General features: G+C 47.1%; 1 protein-coding gene across 1 annotated transcript in view; it reads left to right on the top strand.

Annotated features, from left to right (window-relative positions):
* Window positions 1-13,300: 13,300 nt before the first annotated feature.
* The window catches only part of WDFY4 (WDFY family member 4), a 135,141-nt gene continuing 131,818 nt past the window's right edge, over window positions 13,301-16,623 (top strand). The window contains exon 1 of the mRNA XM_034415593.2: window positions 13,301-13,386. Coding sequence (XP_034271484.2) covers window positions 13,356-13,386 — 31 coding nt within the window. The 5' untranslated portion in view covers window positions 13,301-13,355. The remainder of the gene's footprint in view (window positions 13,387-16,623) is intronic.

Genomic DNA, 16,623 nt, shown 5'->3' with positions numbered 1-16,623 from the left:
TACATACATACATACATCATTCCTTCTGCTTGAGCAAGGGAAGACTAGAAGACCTCCAAGATCCCTTCCAATTCTGTTATTCTGTTATACCTGTAGAACAGTTACAAAAGCCAGTTTTGGTAACCAACCAATCACCCACAGCTGAGGGTGTCTTATTGCAGGAGCTTGTACAGCTGGAATTGGAGCGCAGTTTTGCTGTTGATTTGCTCCTTCCGATGGGCGGACGGTTTCCAGTCGATGGCTGTGAGGGAGGAAAGTTTGGCCCTTGCTTTGCAGGAAAGACAAGTTTGTCCTCTCTCGTTTGCTCTTTCAAATCTATGCCCAGCTGCTGGGTGAGGACATATCACTGTTTGAGTGATACCCAATTCTCTGTTGCTATCCCCATCAATAGGGGAAATGCCATTGATGTCCTTTCATCACCCTCGGAGGCTGTCGGGGTCTGGATGGGACCAAATAGACCAAAACTGAACCTAGACAAGATGGAGAGACTGCTTCTCCATCATAGTTTTCCTATCCATATTATTTCTGGCTGGCAGGCAGGCATTACCCTGAAACAGGAAATTCACAAGCTCTTTGGGGAGCATCCTTCTAGACCAGTGTTTCTCAACTTTGGTAGCTTGAAAATGGGTGGACTTCAACTCCCAGAATCCCCCAGCCAGCGCTGCTGGCTGGGGGATTCTTGGAGTTGAAGTCCACCCATCTTCAAGCTACCAAGGTTGAGAAACACTGTTCTAGACTCATCTATCCTGCCTTTACCTAGTGGCCCTTTGCCTGCCTCCAACTGGTGCACGAGTTGCAGCCTTGTTTTGCACAGGAGAACCTCACTCACTGTCTTAATTCATGGCCTCAATATCACTCAGGCAGATCATGGCAACTCACCTTACATAGGGCTGTATGGCTGTAACACCCAATCAGCATGTTGAATGGCCACTCTGGCTAGAGGAGATGAGAGAAGCCATCTAACACACCTACACGGCACCATATTAAATGAAGGTTTGTATGGTTCTATACTTGTTTTATTGCCATATTGTTTCACTCTTTTAATCTTCTACCACCCTGGGACACAGGGTGGTAGAAGATTGGGAAGATCTCATAATACCCCTAAGCAAATAAAGGAACCATCCTGCAGTTCCAAGCAGGGCAGAGTCGATCCCCTAGTCTGGCAAGGGCCTTGCAGCTCCCTCAGCGGTTCCTTGGGAAGTGACTCGTGTACCTGTCAAACGGGCTTCTTCCCGCTGTCAAAGGAGTCCTGGAGGTCCTTGACCAGATTGGCCTGCCCAGGCAGGCGGAACAACCCCTCCTCGGTCAGGCCACACACCCGGATGAAGTCCACACATTGTTCCACCAGAAGGGGCACCAGATGCTGCCCAAACTTCTTTTCGTAGTGGACTGTGTCCTCCAAGTGCTGACCAAAAATACCTGCCAAATAGAGGAAACAATCATCACAGCTGCAGCTCTACACATGGGAGGAGATATGGGGACCCAGAGAGCCCTGAGCACAAAATGCAGGAGAAACTGGAGGGCAGATGCATTTTGCACCCAAGTCAGTCTACACACAGCTCCTTTAAAGAGGCAGCTGAAGGCTCAGCCTTTCCCTGAGACTTGGGAAAGGACGAGCAGAGAAAGCTTTGGGTTCTGACTACCATTTAATTGTTTCATTTTGTTTCAGTAAATGTACGTGTCATTGTGTTTAGTGATTTTTGTATACCACCCAGAGTTATGTTGCTTCAGTTGGCTGACCATATAAATGTTTTCATTAAACAATAAACCAATAAAAACTATTTACATGTCCTGCTTAGGGACATACACAACAACCAAATAGGTGGAAAATAGAAAAGGCGGTTGCGAGTATGGAATCAGTATGATTGGGTTTGAAAACATTATTTGCATATCTAGCATGGTTTCTTAAAATTAGGAAGCAGGGGATCCTTTCACACTGTATGCCATGATGAGGAAAGGGAGGATAGAGTCTCAAAGAATTCTGAAACAGATCAACACCAGGACTTTGGGGAGAAAGATAAGGACTAAAAATCAACTTTGCTACCCTAAGTCTGGGCTTGGTATCCCTCCGTGTTGTTATGCATGTTCAGCACTTTTCATCCTGGCCTCGGAGACCATCTGGGTGTTTTATTTGCCTTCACCACAACCCCCTCTGGACTGTCCCTTCTGCCCAATATTCGGTTTAGGGCTTAGGGAAAGATCTCTCTGCCTAGTCTGAAAAAAACTCCCATGACAAATCTGATGAGTTGCTAGGGTGAAAAGTATTGTCTCCAGGCGGGGTAAATTCCTGACATGTTTAGCAGAGCAGAAAGCACACGGGAGCCCGTCCAGGGCTGGTTGGAGGGCTTCGAAACCCTCTAACTCAGCACCTGGCTGGGTGACCCTGCCTGGGGGAAGGGAGAGCACTAGCCTCCCCTTTAATAGCCGTCTGCTTGCAAATATCCCTCCAACCGCCTATCAAGAAAGGAAGAGGAACCCAATGCGATCCACATGCTTTTATGCTGTCCCAAACTCCTGACCGAGGCCGGGGTAGCTGGCCTACTCAAGGAGACGCCGGTTCAGCTGGCTAAAATGCACCCATTCAGCACCAGAGAAGCCGATTCTCACGTAATTCCTGGGGGCGCATTTCCCAGCCCTGGTACCCGGCCGGATTTCTCTAAAATAGAGCTGTGATGCACAACCTCCTGGCTGGTGAAAGTAGCCGATATGCTCAGAAAGAAGACTGGACGCAAACGGCCCGCCAGTCTAACCAAAGCCCCCCCAGCCCCGGATCAAAGGCGTGGTTGCTGCGCCCAGAGAACCCCCTCCTTGCCCCACAGAAGGCCCGGGTCGGAAGCCAAAGAGCCCAAAAGAAAGCTGACAGGCAGGGGCGAATCGGCAGCGTTTGGGAGGGCGGCACGGGACCGGGCTCGGGACCAACCGTGGCCAGAGATAACGGCAGCGCCCCACGCTCCGCCCTGGTGGCTCTCACTTCTGCGGGCGGTGCAGCAGCCGGAGCCGGGGCAGGCGGCCAGGAGGCAGCAGCCGCCGAGCAGGAAGCCGGACATCGGGCGCGCGGGTGTTGTAGGAGAAATGACGAAACTAGGCCAAGCTCTTCAATGCAGGAAAGAGTTTATTGTGCATGGTTCAAACAGTCCAAAAACAGCAAACGGTCTGAACAATGATGGCCGCTTTTGGCCAGATATTTATACAGTATAAAGACAAAGTTATTACGAAGAGTGAGACATTTCACACGTAGAAGTTACCCTTTAATCTCTCTCTAGGAAAGACATAACAGCCCTTTTCCCACAGGCTCAGGTTCTCAGCTCCGGAACTCAAGACATAATAAAGAGGAGATAAGGGGCTCAGAGGCGCCTCAAGAGCAGTAAAGAGGACAGTAAGGGAAGCAGTATTTCTTCTACATGACATTTGGGGTGTAATAAACATTAAATAACAGGATGTATCTGTTTAGGGTCAGTTTGCCCTTTTACAATTCTGTACCTACGTCAAATACCGTTTGTCATCTCAGCACCTTGGCACGGAAGAGGCACTTCTGTCTTGACCAAAGATTTGGATTTCTAATAGAGTTTTATCCCAATATCGAATCTTAGCCTGGCTCACGGGGACGGCGGCCGGAGTGGGACAGCAACGGCCGCCTCCTTGGCTGCGGAGGCCTGTGGCCGCCCATCCCACCTCGGCCCCGCTCGGCGCCAATTAGGAGCCGTCACTCAACTATTTGAAGTCTCCGGTGAGGCCTACCGCTCCCCTGGGCAGGCTGCGTCTTGCCCGGCCGCCTCCTCCTCCTCCTGGCTGGCGGCAAAGGGGGCCCGGTGGCTGCGAGGTCCCGGCCTGCGCTTCCAGGGCTTGAGCCTCGCCGGGATTCAGCGTCAAGCTTCTTCCTGGGCCCTGCCGCCCTCCAGATGCCGGCTGCAGCCCAAAGGAGCAGAGCCTGTCCCGCCCCGCGCAGTTTCCACGGAGGTCACGACTGAAGCGCCCAAATAGGTTTCTTCGGCCTGAGGATGAGGCGCAAATATCCCTTCCCCGAGCAAACGTCCTCGGGGCTCTTTTGCAGCGAGCATAGAGCGGGCGGGACAAACAGGAGCTGCGGAGCATACTTGGAGATGTTGCAGCCTAGAGAAGCCGAGCGGCGGCCACTCGGGCAACGGAGCCGGATGCGCCTTCAGTCCGGAGTCCAGATGAAAATCCCGCAGCAGATTGAGGGTTTGGCGCTCCCCCCCCGCTCTACGCGAGGTGGGAGCCAAGGCGCAGGCTATGCAGCGAGGCCCCAGAGGTGGCCCAAGGCGTAATGGCAGGGGCTCAGATACGGGCAGGAAGGGCGCAGTCAAGTAGGTGGCAATGGGCACGGGAACTCCTGCCCCTCCCTGGCTCTTTCCTGAATAATTTCCTGCAGCCCCCAGCCTGATCTGGCTCAGTTTCTATTTTCCCAGCTTCTCGTTTTCTTCAGTTCAGAGTCTTACTCTGCCAACAAACAGCCGGAGGGACAGTCCTGCCCCATTTCTTTCCAACTTTCTAATGTTGGGGTAGAAACGAGGGGGAAGAGCAAGGGATCTGTGCTAGCAGGAATTCTGATAAGCGAGGCTGCTTGAGGATTTCCAAAGAATGCAAGTCTTAATTGTTGCTCAGGTTGCAGTGTTACCAATGGAGGTATTTGCAGCCTAATTCCAGAAGTCAAGTGTATTCATCAATGCAGTTAATTAACCCTCTGCAAATCTATGGCAGCCCTTGGTTACTGTAGCCGGCGTCTTCCTCATGTGCCCAAGGAAGGGCTACTCACCTCCCAATTATCCTTGTTGATGCTCCAGGTCTTAAGCTGTCAAAGAAGCAGCTGCTCACTGGAGTCTGTTAAACTCAGGCAGGAGAATCATAGCAGCAAATTGCCAGACAGCCAGAGGGTGAAGCTTTCATTAATGGGAGTGAGAGCAGGAGGCTCTTGCAAAAGAAGCTGCAACCTTTCATAGCGGTTGCCAGAGTTAATGACAATAATCATTCCATCATCGGAGCAGGAAAAAGAAAGTCAACCGTTCTGGGGATTCCTTCACGTGAGAGGAATCAGCTTCGAGCAGAGGGTCTGACCAGTGCCACTCAAACACAAGCCAAGCACCATCTCTCGAGGACTCTGGTCCAAGGTCTGCTCATCCAGGCCCTGCCATCTTCTTAGAGAAGCTGACATCAGCATAGGCCACGGCGCTCAACATCCCACCGAAGCGGGGTAGTGGAGAGTTGTACCAGGAGTTGCCAATCTGGGCGCAGAGGTCAACAGCATTAATATTTTTGTACATTCTTGGAAAACTAAAATTTCAAAATAAGCTAATTATCCCCCACTATAATTTACCCTGTAAATTCCTATCCAGGAACACGTTTTGACCTGATGGATACATACACAATGTCATGTTATCCAGTTTGATGTACGCAGCATTACACAAGGCTCAGAAAAGGAGTAACAAATAGTCAGCTAAAGAAATAAAAGTATGAGATTAAAAGAGGAACCATTATAGGACTAAGCAAGCAAAAGGCCATTTATCCACAGCTGTCTTCATTTCTTCCAAACAAACTTTTAATTTCCCAGAAAAGACCATATACTACTCTGAACTTCCTCCCTGAAGTAGCATGCCTTTAAAATTCCTCCGTCCATTATTTTCTTTAGTAAACATTAAGCAATATTTCCCTTACTTTGGCACCTTCCAGTTGTCTGGACTTCAACTGCCAGAATTCTCATCAATAGCTTTGCTGGCCATGGAATTCTGTGATTTGAAGTTCATTTCGCTAGAAATGGCTGAGGTTGGGATACTTTCACAATTGCACCAAGGCAACTATAGTTGCATTAAGGTCACAGTAGTTTATTTTCTCTTGTTGTTAGAATTTATCAATAACCTGCATTTGTTATCTATTTTCTCTGCCAAAATAGTTTTCTTTTTTGATCTTTGATAGATTAATTTCAGATCCATGCTGCCTCTCATATCATATAACCTAACATTTGCTGAAGAACGTTTGGGTTCTTAGCAGATGCACATACAAATACAGAGAAATTCACACCCTCAATCAACACGCCCCTATCACACAGTCAGTGTACCTTTATCTATAAATGCATGAAACAACCAACCAATGCTTGATTTAGTGCTGAATTACATATTCCAGTTATTCTTTTGTGTACTTTGTACCCACCATCTATCATTGTTTCTGACTTGAGCAAACTGAGGCCCACTCGGTTCCTTTATTGTACATTTCTTCTACATCAACAAACCGACATTTGCTTCTCCTACAGTGGCATTTCTTACCAACCCACAAAACTCATCTTCATGCTTCATATCCTGCCCAGCCTGAAGCTCCCCAGCTATTAACTCTGCTTTACCGTGATCATTTAAAAAATATCTGACTCAAAGAAATATTATAAGAAATAAAATAAGGGAGGGGGGAAATGGATTAATTGAAAATAAAAAACATTCCCTCTGGGGATTTTTCTTAAATGGTTGCTTTTCAATAAAAGTTTCTTTGAAAGGGAGCATTTTGCTAAGAGGGATATGTAATGTCCCTACAGAGATAGCCTCACCCAGGCTCTCCATTTACTCTGAACCTAACAGAGGTTAGGACTTCTGAGATTTTATTCATAGACTTAGTTCAGCCTTCTGTTCCCCGCTAGAGGTGCCCGGTGGAGTCTGAGGGCTGTCCAAGGATTCGAGGGGAGGGGGAAACTTAAAGGTTAAGTTGAGGCTTTTGGCAGAAGGATGAAATAGAAACTTAGTATTAAAGTTAAGCAATCCTCTCTGAAATCAGGCTTCCTCTGAAATCTCCTTTCTGTATTCCATTTCCTGATGCAGTCTTTTTAAAATGCAGAATAGCCAAGAGGACTCTTGCACAATTGCTAGAAAATGTTTGTTGTAATGAGCCTGCCTGGCCACAAGATGTCAGGATTGTCTTAGTCAAGAGGAATGACCTGGCTTTCAAGACTGACATGCCTTGGATGGATTTATTTATTTATTTATATATATATATATATATATATATATATATATATATTTATACCGCCCTTCTCCCGAAGGACTCAGGTTGGTGTACAGCCATATTAAAACAAACATATACCCATAAAATTTAAAAACAATTTAAAATATATAAAATTTGGCCCTTATGTTAAAAGCTACAGCCTGGACTGTTGAAACAAAAGAGTCTTAAGGCACCGTGAAAGGTACGTAGGTCGGGGATCATGCAAATCGACAGAGGCAGTTCATTCCAGAGGGCAGGTGCCCCCACAGAGAAGGCTCTCCCCCTGGGTGTCGCCAGTTGACATTGTTTGGCCGACAGCACCCTGAGGAGTCCCTCTCTGTGGGAGCGTATTGGCCGGTGGGAGGCTATCGGTGGCAGAAGGTATCTCATACATACCCAGGTCCTAAGCCATGGAGCGCTTTAAAGGTGGTAACCAACACCTTGAATCGCACTCGGAAGACCACCGGGAGCCAGTGCAGCTCGCGCAGGAGAGGTGTTACATGGGTGTGCCGTGTCGCCCCCATAATCACCCGCGCGGCCACATTCTGCACCAGTTGGAGCCTCCGAGTACTCTTCAAGGAGAGCCCCATGTAGAGAGCATTACAGTAGTCCAGACAGGACGAGGGCGTGAGTGACCGTGCGCAAGGCGTCCCGGTCCAGAAAGGCACGCAACTGGTGAATCAGGTGAACCTGATAAAAAGCTCCCCTGGCCACATCCGTCATATGGTCTTCTAAAGACAGCCGTTCATCCAGGAGAACACCCAAGTTGCAAGCCCTCTCTAAGGGGGCCAAGATCTCGCCCCCAATAGTCAGCGATGGAGTTAGCTGGCTATATCGGGACGCCGGAAACCACAGCAACTCAGTCTTGGAAGGGTTGAATCTGAGCTTGTTTCTCCCCATCCAGATCCGCACGGCCTCCAGGCACCAGGACATCACGTCAAGGGCATCATTGGGGTGGTCCGGGGGGGAGATGTACAGCTGAGTATCATCAGCGTACTGATGGAACTTCACCCCCAAAACACGGATGATCTCACCCAGCGGCTTCACATAAATGTTGAACAGAAGGGGCAAGAGGACCGACCCTTGCGGCACCCCACAAACAAGGCGCCTTGAGGTCGACCTCTGTCCCCCTGCCAACACAAACTGTGTACGGTCAGAGAGGAAGGAGGAGAACCACCGCAACACGGTGCCCCCCACTCCCAACCCCTCCAATCGGCGCAGCATGATACCATAGTCGATGGTATCAAAAGCCGCTGAGAGGTCTAATAGGACCAGGACAGAGGAACAGCCCCTGTCCCGAGCCCTCCAGAGATCATCAACCAATGCGACCAATGCTATTTCCGTGCTGTACCCCAGCCTGAAGCCCGACTGGTACGGATCTAGATAGACAGCTTCATCCAGGTACTGGGGGAGTTGTCGCGCCACCACACTCTCAACAACCTTCGCCACAAAGCGAAGTTGGAGACTGAACAATAGTTCGCTAATACAGCCGGGTCCAGGGAGGGCTTCTTGAGGAGAGGCCTCACCACTGCCTCTTTCAGGGAGGGAGGGAAGAAACCCTCAATTACTAGAGAATTACTAGATTACTAGAGAAAGGCCTCTATCAGCTAGCCAGCTCTGCTGGCACCCCAGAGACCCTTGTCCTCTCCTCCCCCCCTCCTCTCCACTTCTCCAGCGAACCCCAAAAAGAGGAAGGGGTGGCTTTCTGGCACATGAGGAGCGCTGCGCAAAGGCAAATGGCCCTGAAAACCAGGGGGTGGACAACTGGGTGGGGGGCTCAGAGAATGGTGGGGATAACAGAAGCAGAGGAGACCCCTCAACCTGCATGAGGATGACTCGCTACAGACAGGTTGTGGGTGTTGGAGGCAGAAAAACACATTTGTGAAGCAAAGCAGGCAGAACTCGCCTTCCTGTTCTGCTAGTAGCCAACTGAGGAGAGCTTCAGGCCCTCTTGCCCTTGTGGGCTTTTTTCACCCCAGGCTGAACAGGGCACCTGCTGGCTTTGAACCGTTCCTAATTAGGAAGGGGACCCCCAGTGAATGAATATCAGACCTTCATGGGGGACAATCCTCCACTCCCTTCCTCATTTATATTACCTGCGTTGCACAAATATCTGAGAGATTTTGCATGTTTTTTGTAGAAGTGACAATAGATTGGGATTATAAGGTTTGTTCACTGAACCATGAAAGAAGTGCGTGAATGCTCTCTACACCTACATTTTCCCTGTAAAAGCAGAACATTCTGGCCACGGCAGAGAGCATCAGACTAACTTCTTGTAACAATTTTGCTTACATTTGATGACATACGTTTTTAGTGTATTTTCTGCAAACAGAGCCATTTTTGTATGCTTTAACATACAAAAAATTCAATGTTATTTTTGTCCACCAAAGTACTGTTCAATCAAGTCCAATTTTTGAAGACTGCCTGTACATATTTTTGGCAGGTTTTTTCAGAAATTATTACCATTGCCTCCTTTCTAGGGCTGAAAGAAAGTGACTGGCTCAAGATCACCCAGCAGTCATAATGTCCAACACGGGAATAGAACCGAGATTCTCTGGTTTTTAGCCCGATGCCTTAATCACTACACAAGGGGTGTCAAACTCAAGGCCTGCAGGCCAGATCTGGCCCATGGGGTGCTTAGCTCTGGTCTGTGGGGCCACCCTGGAAACAGTGAAGGACCGGCCCGTGGTGCCTCTGCCAGCAAAAACAGAGCTCCAGAGGCCGGCACAGCCGAAAACGGAGCTTGGGAGCATTTTTTCATTGGCAGAGTGCTCAGGCCACCACAGGTACCCCTGACACGAGTGATGTCAAGCTGGCCATGCCCACCCTGACCATGCGCCCCCCCCTCCCCCGTCCCCCTGAGGTAAAACACAACCCTGATGCAGCCCTCAATTAAATCAAGTTTGATACCCTGCACTACACCAAACTAGCTCTCAAAGTACTTTTTAAAAACCATAAAGATTGACACCACCATAAATAGGGGCAACTTTATTTTGTTAGATTGAGTTTTGAAAAGGTTTTATGTATACAGTAACATTCTTCATGGGAATCTTACATTTCTTGCAGCCCAGGCCGAAAGTGACTTAAAAGATCATCCAGCAGATGAACCAGTCCTTCTTCCCTGGCCTATTAATGCCTAGTTGGGGATCTTGGGCAGGATACAGTTAAACCCAGTGGTGGGATCCAAATTTTGCTACAATCAAGTTGGCCATGCCCACTCAACCACATGACCCCACCAAGCTACGCCCACAGAACTGGCAGAAAAGGCAGCTGCTGCGGCCTGTCCCTTTACGGTCTCCCCCTCCCCCCATATCGAAGTACATTAAAGGGACACCACAGTCCAGCTGCCTTCCAAGCAGCTCTGCTGCGACGCCATCCCACTGGCGCAATAGGCCATTCCCCTGACTGGGTCTGGCAGTGGGGTGCGACCATGCACGAGCACCAGCAGGCAATGGGGTGCACGTGCACGGCCAGCGAGAAGAACAGGGCAGCAACGGGACTTCAGGCCTCTTTTTCGGCCTGTAGTTTTGGATAGTTTTCTCGCACCAAAAGAGGCAGCATCTGTAGGCTTCTGCATCCTAAACTACCGAAAACTACAGGCTGAAACAGAAGCCTGAAGAAGTCCCATTGGCGCCCTGTTCTTCGCGCCAGCTGCGCACGTGTATCCCATTGCCTGTCAGTGCCATTTGCGGCCAGACCCGACCAAGAGAACGGGCTGCTGCACCGGAAGGACGGCGTCACAGCGGAGCTGCTCAGAAGGCAGCCAAAAACCTTCACCAGCGGCTGAAGTTTCACTGGCCGAGCCCTGCCCCCGGCCCCACCAAGGCGTAGACGAAGATGAGCGAGGCAGAGGGCGAGCGGGTGGCATGTGGGCGGAGGCCCCAGGAAAGGCCAGAGCCAGGGAATGGTGCATTCCCCAATCTGGCCAAGGCAAAGGGCGAATGGGCAGAGGCTCCGACTGGGGCCTTGGGGAATGGCGCCTCCCTGGGCCCAGACGTGAGGCGAAGGGCGAGCAGGTGGCATGCTTACCTTTGGTGAGCAGAGCGGACGAGGCACGGAGGCGAGGCAATTAGCTGGGCTGCGTCATGAAGGCAACATATATAGGGCAGGGTGGGGCAGAGGCGAGTAGTGGGTGGGTGGGGCCGGGGCCAGCTAGCGGTGGTATTTGCAGGTTCGGCGAACCAGTTAAAATTTCCACTACCGGTTCACCCGAACCAGTCCGAACCAGCTGAATACCACCTCTGATTAAACCAGAGCTGCTAATAAGAGAGCTTTGTAAAGCCATCTTACTGTAGCTGAATTTGCCTGACCTTTCCTTGTCTAGCAGAGTCTGCTACATGATGGCCAATCTGCAAAATCTGGGCATAATCCCTCAAAGCACTTCATTACACTGACCTTCAACTTGATGGTGCCATGAATCTCTGCTTGGAAATAGTTAGAAGCATTTGGGAATTTACCCATCTGAGCTACTCAGCGTGAGGATCGCCTGACCAAGGAAGGCAGGAGGGCTTCAGGACAAGCAGGCGCTCGTGACTTGGGAAACCCAAGGTGAGTCAGTAGCCCTGGCCACACACCCACATGCAGGCCGAATGGAAGCACCATGGATGCCTGGAACAGAGTGACTCACTGTGAGCTGAGAGCCTCCGTGACAGAATTAAATGGGGAAGACGTTCTCCTAGGTCAACAGAGGAGAATTTTTAAATTATGAAACTGAGGCCCCTTGAATGCTTGAATGCCAGCAGCAGAATGGGAGCAAAGCTTAGAGGCATCTTTTAATATAACTGCCTCATCCTCCAGTTGCACCACAATTTCTGTCTTGCTCAAAATTTGGAATTCCCACTCTTATTTACATTGATTCACACTCATCTCACCATGGTACTCAGCTCTTGACCATCACTGTGGACTTCTTTATTTTGCTTATGGGTCTGGCTTCCTAAAACTGCACAACTGAAATATTGTGTAATGACCACACTGAAAACATCCTCTCCCATTTCCCTTTAAGTCTTAGCAGTGCATGAAGAGTGGCTCTTTTGCATCAAAATTCCAGAGACAAGTCTCTCCTGCATGGCTCAGCCAGCTCTACCATCCAGGTGGAATTCATATCATCCAATTATTCGGAATCACCTGGTGCTGCAGGAGGCTGCTTTTCCTATGGAAGAGAATTGCCCTTGAGAAGGTGGTGAACTGGATCGCAGCCTTTCAGTGCCCAAAAATTCACATCCAGAGGGTGGCATTGGAAGACTGAATAGGAGCCATGGTGGCACAGTGGTTAGAATGCAACATTGCAGGCAAACTCTGCCCACTGCCAGGAGTTCGATCCCAATGGGACTCAAGGTTGACTCATCCTTCTGAGGTCACTAAAATAAGGACCCAGATTGTTGGAGGCAACATGCTGACCTTGGTAAACCTCTCAGAGAGTGCTGTGGAGCGCTATGGGGCGGCATATAAGACTAAGTGCTATTGCTATTGATATATTCTGAATATCCTAATTCATTCTGTAGAAAGAAGTGCAATTGGGGATGATGTAATCATACATCATCATTTAGGTTTCAATATATTTGTTCTCCCACCATTTTAACAGAAATACCTTTAAAAGGGATCAAATGGGGAAAGAGAACAAATTAGAACAGGTGAAGGAAGTTAGAGCAGCTGATTAAAAACTTCACTCAGTAATATTTTAGTGAGAAGATGATGATAAAATTCTTCACCTTTCAAGGTGCTATGGGTAGAAGTGACCAATACTGGAGTTAGCAACTAACAGATTTGCTATTTGGGCAGATTTTGTGGTGCAGAACCCAGTCTCCCCTATCCTTTTCTTCTCCTTCTGCATTTCCTTAAATGGGGAAGAAGAATTATTTGCTTGGCTCAGCTGGCAGTCACATGATTGTTGAATGGACAGGTAAATAATTATTTAGAAAAAAATTCAGGCAGACAGTGAATCCCTGACTGTTGTGAATTCTAAGAGGGTGGGCCTCTTTTCCAGGAAAAGAAACATGATTGTCAAAAGCTCCGGTGCATTTCAAAAATGGAGAAACTCCCTGCCACAGAAAACAAATGGAGGAACCATTTCAAAGTGAAAGAAAGAAAATCCCAGTCAGAACGATAGGACAGCTTCCTCTGAGGAATGATCCCACCCAGGGGCTTCCCATTCGATGGCCACGGATCACAGCTCCATCATTCGTTTTGGGGTGATCAGTTCCGCAAAGCCTGGCCAGATAACACCCCCCCCCCATTGCCTTTTCTACCTCCAGCCAAGCTATGATCTATTTGTGCTCCTGAACTTCTGCTTTTGCCAGGAAATAAGCACGGCTGCCTAGTCAAATGAATAACAGAGGAAAGTTGTCAAAAACTGCTTTCCTTTTCTTGCTTGCTTAGAAATGCAACCAGCTCAGGACAAAACTTGCACAGGTAGGTCCAAATTTGCCCTCCTTGGGATCTTCAGAAATTGCTGTCTCTGTAACGCTTGTAGAATTGCTTCCAAATGAAACGTTTGGAAAGAAGCTTGTATTGCTGTGTAAAACAAGACACATGGTTTTGTGCTGTTATCTGGGAGGAGTTGAACTTGCTAGTACTGTGGAATTGGAGAGGTCACTGGTGCTGTGGGTCCAACCACCTATGTTTAGGTCTGTGTCCCTTCTGCTTGGTTAAAGCCTCTGGGGGAGGGAAGTGTGTGGTTGTGCTGTGGTTAACATTGCTGTGAGGTAGGGGACATTAGTGAGAAAGTGGTAGAGATGCAACTCTGAAGAGCCCTAGCTCTAGATCCGGCCCCACAGCTCTCCCCTGCATCCATGACTATGTCCAGTTCTGGTCAGCACAATACAAAAAAGATGCCCTAGAAAGAGTGCGGAGAAGAGCGAGCAACAAAGATGATAAGGAGTCTGGAGGCTAAACTGTACTATAAATGCTTGTGGGAACGAGGCACGTCTAGTCTAATGAAGAGAAGGATTAGGGGGACATGATAGCAGTCTTCCAGTACTTGAGGGCTGTCACAGAGAAGGGAGGGGGGGTGTCAACTATTTTCCAAAGCACCAGAAGGCAAAACAAGAAGCAATGGATGGAAACTCACCAAGGAGAGAACCAGCCTAGAACTAAGGAGAAATTTCCTGACAATGAAAACAATTAACCAGGGGAATGACTTGCCTCCAGAAGTTATGGGTGCAGATATTTAAAATTTCAGTTTATCTTGGAATTCTTTGGATTGAGAAGGGAACTTGACCAAATTACACTGTCTCCTTTCAAACCTTGTTTACTCTCCATTAAAATAGAAATATTAGAGGTTCCAAATGGCTCTTCATTTTGGAATTCTAGCATCCTCAGGCATGTTCCTAAAATGTTGTGTTGATTCAGTGTTACTTGTAGAAGATAACAAAAGGCAAACATTCAAGTTACAAAGATGAATAATTTGCCAGGGCAGATCAGGAACTTGTGTGCATGGCAGAAAGTCTTGTACAGAGCACAGAGCCTGTCCTTAAAATGGGGTTCTGAAGCTGGGATTTTATTTCTTGGTTCTTGAAATTTCCTTCCCCTCTATAGTGATGTTTATGGGATATTGTTGTTACTGTTGTTACTGTTTTCTAAGTGTCTTCTTGTTTTCATTTTAATTAATGTTAATCTGATTTTGCACAGAGTCACTTGAGCAATTGCTGACATGTCTGTAGTTCACATTTTTTTTGACCAAGTTGCAAAGATAAATTGGAGACATGTTTAGCCATTCATACTGACAGTCTTTTCTTGGTGAGGCCACAGAGTGTATGATGACAAGTGAGGGATGCCGCAAATGGTAAGTTGCAGGCAGCAGGAGGTCAGTTTGCAAGATCTTTAGAACATGCCTGGGATAAAATTAGACTTTAGGTGTGCTGATATGCTATTCTGCTTCTTCTCAATTGTACTAAAATATGTTAGGTGGAAACCTTGATTTATCAAGACGTTATGGTATTCATGGCCTATCTGATGATGAGTCTGGCATATGAAAGACCAAGTCTTGACTTGGAAAAAAAATATATGGTGAAGAAGACACAATGTCTTGTGTGTTTATGAAACTCCGAGAAAGGGGAAGGGCATACAGGACTAGCTCAGAATGAAACTAGTCTTATCAAGTGGGTGGGTGCAAGCATTCATGGAAACAGAGCTATTTGTTAGACATTAAGTTTATACAATATATCTCAAGGTTTTTCAGAAGTGGTTTGCCACTGCCTCCTTCCTAGGGCCAAGAGAAAGTGACTGGCCCATGGTCACCCAGTTGGCTTTGGGCCACAGATGGGACCAGAACAAATGTTCTTCTGGTTTCTAGTCTGATGCCCTGCACGAAACAGGCTCTCGCTTATTATATATGGTTATTATCTTTATATCCCAGGCAAAAGAATGTTGTGGGAAGCCATCTCTGAAATTTTGGCCTTTGGAAGATGGCCATGGTGCAGCTGCTTCCCTATCCTAATATGTCCCTTTCCTGTTCAGAAACAATCCACTGCCAAATTTAGATAGCACCAAAGTGTACCTTTAATTATGAATGAAAGCACTACAGTGCCTTAGATATATGAAGATCACGTGAAGTGTTGAGACTGCTTTATACTTTTTTTTTTTAAAGAATATTTTTATTTTCAAACAAAAGAAGCCGAGGTGGCGCTGTGGTTAGGGTGCAATATTGCAGCTACTTCAGCTGACTGCTAGTTCAGCAGATCAGCGGATCAAATCTCACCAGCTCAAGGTTGACTCAGCCTTCTATCCTTCCGAGGTGGGTAAAATGAGGACCCAGATTGTTGGGGGCAATATGCTATTTAGTATACTGTCTTTGGTGTAAGCCACCCAGAGTCCTCGGAGAGTGGACGGCATAGAAATATGAATAATAAAATAAATAAATAAATAAAATAAAAACAACATAAAAACTTCATCCTTTCAAACAATTACAGACAGTGTTTTGGTCAGTTAAAATCCTTTCGTGCTCCCAAAATCTTCAAAATATCAATATATGACAAATGTTCTTTTCCCCTAAAAAAAAAGTGTTTACACATTTTATCTTAATTTCATTTAATATATCATATTTCATCTCCATGTTTTATTGTCTATCCATTGATAAAATAACTCCCGTATCAAATAATATTGTTTATCTTCCTGTTCTCTTATTTCAAATGTCAATTTACTCATTTCAGCACAGTCCAGCATTTTCTTAATAATTTCTTCATCAGTAAGTATCTTCTCTCCTTTCCAGTTTTTAGCAATTACAATTCTAGCCGCTGTTAAAATATTTACAATTAAATATTGCAATTCTTTATTAATGTCTCTGGTAAGATCCCTAATAAAAATATCTCTGGTTTAAAATCAGTGTGTCTTTTTATCATTTTTTCCAACCACATGTGTATCTTAGTCCAATATCTCCTTGCTTCTACGCATGTCCACCACATATGGTAATATGATCCTGGGGTCTGATGACACTTCCAACATTTCTCCGATTTATTCTTGAACATTCTGGCTATCCTCATCGGGGGTAGATGCCACCTGTAAAACATCTTATACAAATTCTCTTTATATGTTGTAGACATTGTCATTTTATAATTATGTGACCACAATTTTGCCATTTCTCTAAATCAATACCATAACCAAAATTTTTCCCCCACGCTATAATTGATTCTTTAACTTGCTTTTCTTCCA

Source organism: Pantherophis guttatus, chromosome 5 (genome assembly GCF_059756535.1).
Source record: "Pantherophis guttatus breed Tessera chromosome 5, ASM5975653v1, whole genome shotgun sequence".
NCBI lineage: Eukaryota > Metazoa > Chordata > Lepidosauria > Squamata > Colubridae > Pantherophis > Pantherophis guttatus.
Note: the sequence above shows the minus strand (reverse complement) of the source record. Positions and strands in the feature narration are given on the sequence as shown.